Raw genomic sequence first — 8,406 nt, 5'->3', positions numbered from 1 at the left:
TTCATTAATGATAGTTTCAAATATATTTATGTTTATTTGATAAAAATTAAGAATTAAGAATTTGAAAAGTTAAACTTTATAATAAAATTGAAAAAAGTGATATAAGAGATGAATATTTCTTTATGTGGTTTTTTAATATTACAAAGAAAATGGAATTATACTTCAAGAAAGTGCTCCATAAAACCTACAACAAAATGAATCGGTGGAAATAAACAATAAAACATTGTTTGAAAAGGTAAATGTCATGATTTTCATTGTTAAATTGCCAATTAATCTCCAGGAAGAATATTTGCCAACAACTTTTCATGTATATAATGATTCACCTTTAAAAAATATAAAATATAAAGGAATCATGAAATGTTAAAAGCCTAACCTAAATCACTTTAGAGTTTGGGGTTGTTTAGCTTATAATAGAATACTCGATCTAAAAGGAATATAGTTGAGACCAAGAGCCAATACAAGTGTTTGGTGGGAAATACTAAATATTTAAAAGCTTATAAGCCATTAGATGTTGATTTCAATGTTACTGTGAAATAAAAAAATATTGATTTTATTAAGAATAAATATCTTAGTGATTCTAATAATGATCTAGATTTAGATAACATGTAAAAAATAGATATAAACTTAACACAAAAAAAAACTTAATGACTCATTTAATGAGATTAGAAAACGTCAAAGAGAAAAAGTATAAAAATAATTAAATCCTAACTTTTTTTATACACAAATGGTAACTTTTCTCATGGAAGGGTACTGTAAACTTATGGTTAATAAAATGCCTATATTATTATTAGTTCAAAATAATCTCAAGTTTTATGGTAAAACAATGGCATCCATAGATACTATCTTTTTAAAAAAAGACAATTGATAAGAAAATCAATTCTTTTATTTTAAAAATATATATTTGATTCTTAACTTACCTTAAGAATCAAAACTAATTGATTGCAAATAGGTATTTAGAAGGGAATATAATATACAAAACTTTTAAAGCTAGGTATTTATAGGGTTTAGATAAAAAAAAATATTAATAATTTCGATACATATACTTTAATAACTGGAATAATCTCTATAAAAATAGTGGATGAAAGACTCGAAGCACCTAAAAGACAGAGTGAATTAGGTATTTTAAAATTACACCTAAATATTTTGATTTTAAACGAAACAATTATAAAAAACACAATAATACAACATAACAACTTCTACTTTATAAGCTTGGGCCTCTACTATACCCATAATGTATTTTAAGGCTAAGCCATACCTTATCATGAATCATTTTACAAGTTAATGACTCAAATCTTTATGACAATCCTTTTACACTGGGGTTAAAATCAAATCCATCAATCTTATTTGCATGTCTAACATTGAAACCAATTGAAATTACAATAAGAATAAGGTCAAACCAAACACAATATTTTTTATAGAGATAGACCAAAATACATACAAGCTTTCATATAAAGGTTCACAATTGAAACCCAAGTGATTATAGTATCACTTACACTTTAACAACAAGTTTCACTAAAAAAATAAAAACAAATGCATTACTAGATATATTATAAAGGAAATGGACTCAAGTTTTTAATACTGGTGATCTAAATTTTTAGGTGAGGTAGGTTGTGTAATAAATATGTAGAAGAATAATCAAGAATAAACTTAAAAAAAAAAAAGATGATAAAAGTTATTTCATGTTATCAAATGAAAAATCATTTCAAATAACATATCAGATTCACGCTACCTAATTCATGCTACTAATTAAAATAACATGCCAATAAAGACATAATATCAACTGACTTACAAATATATTTTGTTCTTTTGGCATCACAAAAAGGAATCCATGTAAACTAATATCATATATTTTGTATAAGCATGAAAAATCATTAAATACAAAAAAATACATGCATAAATAAAGTTGTTCAAGACAAATAAAAAATACATGAAATAAAATTGATCAACGATGATAATTGGCATGCCACACGTTAGTACTAGGCATTATTCCAAATAGATTTAATGGGATCCTTTTATTTCGCCTGTTCATATGAACAATATCCATTGTTCATCCAAATGAAATGTTAAGTTTCTCAAAACACAAACATAATAAAAACAACAATTTTAAAATCTTTCAAGAATTTTAAGGATCAAATTAGACAATCTACAATTATTTAGGATTTATACAAAGATACTTGGATATCATTTTTTCTTATGAAGTTTGATAAACTATTCAAAGTTGACTTGTCACAAACCATAAACACTAACATTATACTATTGCTAATAGGAATCTAAATAAACCACTTTATCAGAAATCTCCATAACTATTTTAAAAGAAAAATTGTCATGCCTTGAGGTTTAACTTTTTTTTTTTCTCTATTTTGCCTATATGTATAGGTGTATGTAGAGTGTGTTTGTGTATATAGAAAAATACAAGGCATAGTAGTGAAAAAATATAATCAATTAATGGAAAAATATTACTTTTCTCCTTAAAAAATATCACATATATTATTTCAAGATAATTTTATAAATATATGTAATTAAGTTCATACTTGAATTTTCTAGATTGAAAATTGTAATCTCCTAAATTAATTACATTTTAATATATAATTTTAAAAATTTATTTATAATCATGTTTTAGTTAATTAATCATCATACTTTAATTTATTATCAATTATTTGTAATGTGTGTGACTCAATAGACTTCTAATATAATGACTCAAATATAAATTATAATCTTAATCATAATTTAATTATAAATAGTAATTTATTTTTATTTCAATTAAAAATCATCATGAAAAAGTCGTACTTGCTTAATCAATAAAAAACACTCTTTTATATTAGATATATAATAAAATTTATATTTATGACATTAACTATGAAAATGTAAAAAGAAAAATAATTTTAATGTTTTAAATTGTTGAACTCGTAAAGAAAAATTATGAGGAATCTTTTAAATATGTTTTCCAAACTAAGTGTAAATTTAAACAGTCCTCTGATTTCAATTTTTTCAAATAATTGAAGTACTACCCTGTTTTTGAAAAATACGCTCCAGCATGGAGCAGTGGAAAGAGGCATATAGTACCGTTTAAAAATAAGAAAAATTACAATTTAACTGTTAATACAGAGCATGGAGCAGGGAATTGATGGCAGGATTCTTTTTAGAACCATCCTTTAGTTTATTGATAACACGAACAGGTAAGGGAGACAGACCAGAGAATACAAGGCAGGTACGCCCCCTTTTTTCCTTGAATTCCCATTGCACGACCACAGCGGATCAAGCCGCTAATTATAGCTGCTTCGGGGAAGGCTTGCCCTTCGCGCATGTCTGGCACTCGAGAAAAAATAGCCAAGAGCAGGAGCCATGACTCTCAGTACTGGCTCTCAGTACATGTAATGATTGTTAATACCAAACTGTAGATTCAAAATATTGTCACTGATCTGAGCTTCTCTGACTTCAATAGAAAATGAAAAATAAAAACCTGAAAAAGCATAAGCTTATATAGAATAAAATATACACATCTATCTGAATTCCAAGCTAGCTTCTACCATCTGCAATAAATTTCTAATCTTTCTTCTTTTGTGCCTAGTGAAAGCTCCGTTGGTTGAATACCAGGGACACCGGTACCCAGGATACGGTGCCACGAACAACACCAAAATGGCGACACTGCAAATAAATGTTTTTCTTGAACACATGGTCCTCACATTGCCAATTTGACAATGTATTCAGTTTTTTTGGTGCAGATATGGTAGTCAGAAAGAGCAATTTAGCAATTGTTGCCTGGACAGTATTAGCGTGCCAATATAACAACGTACTTGTTATCTATGAAGGTTCCCTATCCCCATCCCTGTTCAAGACCACCGCCTTAGTAGCTGTGGTTGATGGTGGCCTATTGATCTTCTCAAGCAACCTACTGAATGCTAACTTCACAGGTATGCATGCAACTGTAGTTGGCCCAGATGTCTCAGGTTTGATTAGCCCATCCATTTTACCATTACCCGTATCTTGTACAGGATTCCTAACAAAAATCTGCTTGATACCAATTGATGACAGGGTTCTTGTTTTTTGATTAGATGGTAAGCTTACTTTCTTTGGCATCTTTCTAGGGAACTTCTTTTGTGCCGAAGGCTGGGGAACATGAGGTAGGCTCTTCCTTGCCAGGTTTACCTTGTAACTGAAACTGCCCCCACTTGATTTCCTAAATGGAACTCTTTTTTCTTGATCCATAAATTGAATATCCTCAGCAGCAGCATCGAAGCCCGACAATGATAATAAATGTGGGCGTGGTACCCTAGAATTGGTCCTTCTTGCAGTCCGCCATGCTGGTTGAAGTGATGTACTTTCGTCTTGGTCAACTGCTTCATTGCTATAATAATCATTTGAAGGAAACTGATCATTTGAAGGAAACTGAGTTTCAGATGAACCATCTTCAACAGCTTCAATTGGTATCGGATGTCCTATTATTGCCTTCCCATCAAACTTGCTGATGAGAGAAACAATAGGTACACGATCTTTTTGGTAGCTTGATTGGACCTTCAAATCCACATCTACTAACAAAGATCTTGCCCTTCCCCCAAAATTGTGCTGGCCAACAAATATTGGATTGGAATGCTCCCCCATGTCTTCCCAATGTCTCCTGAAAGTATGTTGATCCTCCAAACCCATGCCTTGCCATTTTATCATATCACGACCAGTATTATTTCGATCTCTGGACACAAACCTTGATGGAAAAGAGCAAAGTCTATTACCAAGACGATACATTTTGGACCCAAAATATTTTCTGCCCAAATTGGCATCATGGGCACCAAATGCCCTTTGGCTTGAGATACTTCCTTTCATCCCATGGAAGGTTCCTTGAGAAGCTCCATTAGAACCTTTTCCATATTCCATATTGGCAGGCTTCTGTGTAAGATATCGAATGTTCCTTTTCCCCTTCAATTTCCATTTAGACATTGCTTCATGTGCAAGAAAATGTTCATCATGGTAAAGGTCATCCATGTCATCAGAAGATAACAATCCATCAGACTCCTCGCTGCTTGTACTAGCATGTTCTAATGTTGCTTCAGGCTGTCCCAGAGCATCCTGCTCAGCTTCTATAGGGAAAGCAACATCAAGACAGACAAATAAATAAATAAACGCTAATGAGACAAAAGCAATAAATAGTGACTTCTGAAGTAGAAGAGATATTATGAGCCATGACTCAGACAACTGACATTTGACACAAACAATTAAAATTAAACTAAACCATCAATTTCTTGGTACACAGAATCACAATATTTGTGAGAAAGGAATGGTAAATACTTAACCTGAAAAAATAACCATTTCTTTGTCCACATCTGGTTCAGTCTGAGAAGAATCAGACTCGGATTCAGATGAATTAGATCCAGACAAATCAGATTCAACATCTTCCATAAATCCAGATGAAGAGTCTTCTTCATTTGAAGAACCAGGATGGGAATGCAACTCGGCTTCAAAACCAGAAGGAAAGAACTTATTCTGGTGTGGAGGAATGTCCTTTTCATCCATAGAATCACTAGAATCAGCTGGCAAGTAAACACATCTAGTCCTCTTTGCCTGGAAAATAGCTCCCATCTTCTCCACTCCTGAAAGAGAAACAAAACTAGTCAAATTGCAATAGCTGTGGGATTCCAAATTTTGCATAGTTTTCCATACTTCAATAAGCAAGAGGGCACCGTCACATCCCTCGGCTAAACATCCCCCAACCAACCCTTGTGACTAACTTTATTTTCCTAAAGAATGTTTTACCATTTGCATGAGGGGTTATTTCCACATGAGGGAAGGTGTCAGAAGGATCTTCATATTTGTTGTCTGCTACAGGTCTTCTCCAAGAACCATCTAAATCAACGGAGGATGAAAATTTTCTCTTTAAGGCAGTCCTCCGCCCAAAGTCTTGCGAACCTCTCATCCGCAGAATTGCCTCATTATGAAATTCCGAGACTGACTGATCTCCATCCTTGGCTTTCAGTGGAATTCGTGGGCTGCCTGGAATCTCTATATCAACTCCTCTCAAAGTTTGGTTCAATTTAACATCATCAGGTTTTCCACTATAATTTATTGAGCCTTCTGAAAATGCACCGAGCTCGGTCTTCACAGACCCAGATGATTTACTTCTTGGGCAATCAGAAGCAACACCAGATGCTCCTTGCTTTCTCAAGAGTTGCTTTTCAAGCTCAAGGGCATGTAGAATTGCATCTTCTCGACGTGCATATTTCTCTCTTTTCTTGATTGGCATGCCCATGGCAGATTCAGCCCTTTCAATACAATCAGAAAATTCAGCACACCGAAATGCCTTCACACGCTTCGACTTTTCTAAATTGTACCAGTCCCTGAGAAGAAGTAGCAGCATGTTGAAATCAGAATGAAGATGTGACAGATATTGAGAGATGGGAAAATCAAATAACTTGGAATAAGGGCAAGGAACACCTGGTTTAACTAGTAAAACACTTAGTGGAATATCAATAACTTAAATACCAATTGATTGCATTTTTTTCACCAAGCCAAGTTTAAGAATAGTTAAACCTCAATAAGTTATGACTGCATAGAAAAGAGGATAAACACGAAAAAGTTAGCATAATGAAGACCAGATAACCAATGCAATGCTTGTTTTTCAAGAAACAAAATCATGGAAAATTGCAGAATCTATGGACTCTGCACAAAGAGTTATTTTGGTACTCAAATCATGTTTGTTTTCTTTCAAGACAGACATTAGAATGCATTTAGAAAATTTGCAAATCATGCAATGACTTTTACTTCATAAAAATACAATGGAGATTGCCTTCGTCTTTTTTCATTTTGACATCAGCAAGTGACAGATCACGAGAAGCAGAGTTTAAAGGATGGATTTTGACGAACCTTAGATGGAACATCCATGCAAGGTGGCAGGGATGAGTGCAGTAATTTCAATATGAATTGATCAAACTAGTACAAGATTAACTATTTTATGGTGGTCGTGACACTGTAAAAAATGAAGCAATCATCAGAACAGAACTCTAACAGGAACAACGATTTTATCAAGATATTCTAACAATCCGTCATTGCCAGAGTAGTCCAAATATGCTTTAAGATTTTGCAAAAACACCGAATGGGGAATATGCTTTTAAGACTCTGCAAAAGGGTTGTTAGGATTAAATTGCACAGAATGGGGATTGAAAGATAACTAAAGGCAAAAGATAGGATTGAAACAATCAGCCCCACTCACAACACCTAATGCAAGAACTCCAACAGAAAATTGCAGCTATTATCTACCCAACTAACTAACTACGATCTTAAGCTAAATGGAATTGTGCAAAAATTAGAAGCTAAAGTTTGGACTTCTCAATTATTAATACAACAACAGACCAAAGCATTTATCGTCTCTTTTCAGCAATCATTGTCTAATTAAAACGACAAAACGTTACTATAATTCCAATAAGAAAGACTTACACGCTAGCATCATCCCTTCCAAGGAGTTTGACCGGAGTCCCTGTTCGCGGCGATGTTAGATTATACTCTGCCAGTTCATCCGCCTCCATTATCTGACCAGGCCACCACGACCCGTTTCTTCTCCGCACCCAAACAATCGGACCAATGTTACCATCCGCCGCCGTCCTCGAACTCTCCTCCATCCGCACCCCTTCTCTCTATTTGTAAATGTAAAGTCAGGTTTTTTATTTTTTTTATTTTTATTTTACATAAAAAAAAGGAGGAAAATCAATCAATCAGCCTCCTGAGAAGAGAGAGAAGCGGATGACCCGGAAAGAGGCGTAAGTGGTTGACCTGGGTAAAGAGAATTGGGTTTCCATTCAGAATTGAATACTTTTCATTCTCTTTTCTATTAGGTATTTTTTTTTTACTGATTTGTTCTAAAAATTCCCCCTTTTTTTCTTTCTAAAAATTAAATATATAAATGCTAATGAGACGTATAATAGATAGGGTTTGTTTGTGATACAAGGCAGGTGGATGGCTGATTTTGGTTCGTTAGGGATATCTTTGTTTGGTTTTAGAAGGGGAAAAAATAAAGAACTAACAGGCAAGAACTAGAGGAGGAGGAGGAGGAGGAGGAAGAAGAAAAGAGTGAAGTTGAAGGACGAGTGGCGTACCGGTGGTACCTCACTGATACTTTACGCGGAAAACTCAACGACTCTAACGATGTCCTTGTGATCTGTATCGTTTTGGGCCTTCCATGGTTTTTGGTCCGTGGTTTTTTTTTTTTTTTAATTTGAACCAGTTACAAATTTTAAAAAAAAAAATAATAATAATGTTGGGAAAAATTTCTAGAAAATAGAATAGTTTAACACATCTACTATTTTAAATTATGATTTAAATAAAAATCATGATTCAAAATTATAAATTTATTATATATAACCGTGAGTCATAATTTTTGTCATGAGGGGTTTTTTAATCATTTATATGTTCTCTAGCCATTGT

At 33.1% G+C, this 8,406-nt stretch overlaps 1 protein-coding gene across 4 annotated transcripts; it reads right to left on the bottom strand.

Moving 5' to 3' along the window:
- Positions 1–3,198: 3,198 nt before the first annotated feature.
- LOC105115909 (uncharacterized protein At1g51745-like) lies at positions 3,199–8,139 on the bottom strand. Of its 4 annotated transcripts, XM_011012982.1 has the most exons (6): positions 7,423–7,510; positions 6,853–6,955; positions 6,424–6,534; positions 5,746–6,326; positions 5,286–5,582; positions 3,199–5,090 (listed from the first exon to the last, which is right to left on the bottom strand). In XM_011012982.1, the coding sequence occupies exons 4-6, from the start codon at positions 6,236–6,238 to the stop codon at positions 3,802–3,804; spliced, it is 2,079 nt and encodes a 692-aa protein (XP_011011284.1). In that variant the 5' UTR covers positions 6,239–6,326; positions 6,424–6,534; positions 6,853–6,955; positions 7,423–7,510; the 3' UTR covers positions 3,199–3,801. The 4 variants fall into 4 exon arrangements, with proteins under 4 accessions (XP_011011284.1, XP_011011285.1, XP_011011283.1 ...); XM_011012983.1 differs by lacking the exon at positions 6,853–6,955 and having other exon boundaries at positions 7,423–7,513; XM_011012981.1 differs by lacking the exon at positions 6,424–6,534.
- Positions 8,140–8,406: the final 267 nt, after the last annotated feature.

The sequence above is a fragment of the Populus euphratica genome, unplaced genomic scaffold (genome assembly GCF_000495115.2).
Source record: "Populus euphratica unplaced genomic scaffold, PopEup_1.0 scaffold1069.1, whole genome shotgun sequence".
Classification (NCBI taxonomy): domain Eukaryota; kingdom Viridiplantae; phylum Streptophyta; class Magnoliopsida; order Malpighiales; family Salicaceae; genus Populus; species Populus euphratica.
This window is presented reverse-complemented; position numbering and strand designations above follow the sequence as displayed.

What these genes read in the sequence shown, in the direction of transcription:
- LOC105115909 (XM_011012980.1), bottom strand. Translation starts at nt 7,604, where the DNA reads ATGGAGGAGAGTTCGAGGACGGCGGCGGATGGTAACATTGGTCCGATT. An exon ending in GGAAGGGATGATGCTAGCGT is followed by an intron (nt 6,327 to 7,422) that starts GTAAGTCTTTCT and finishes ACTTCTTCTCAG; the next exon opens with GGACTGGTACAATTTAGAAA. An exon ending in AGAAATGGTTATTTTTTCAG is followed by an intron (nt 5,091 to 5,285) that starts GTTAAGTATTTA and finishes TTGTCTGTCTTG; the next exon opens with ATGTTGCTTTCCCTATAGAA.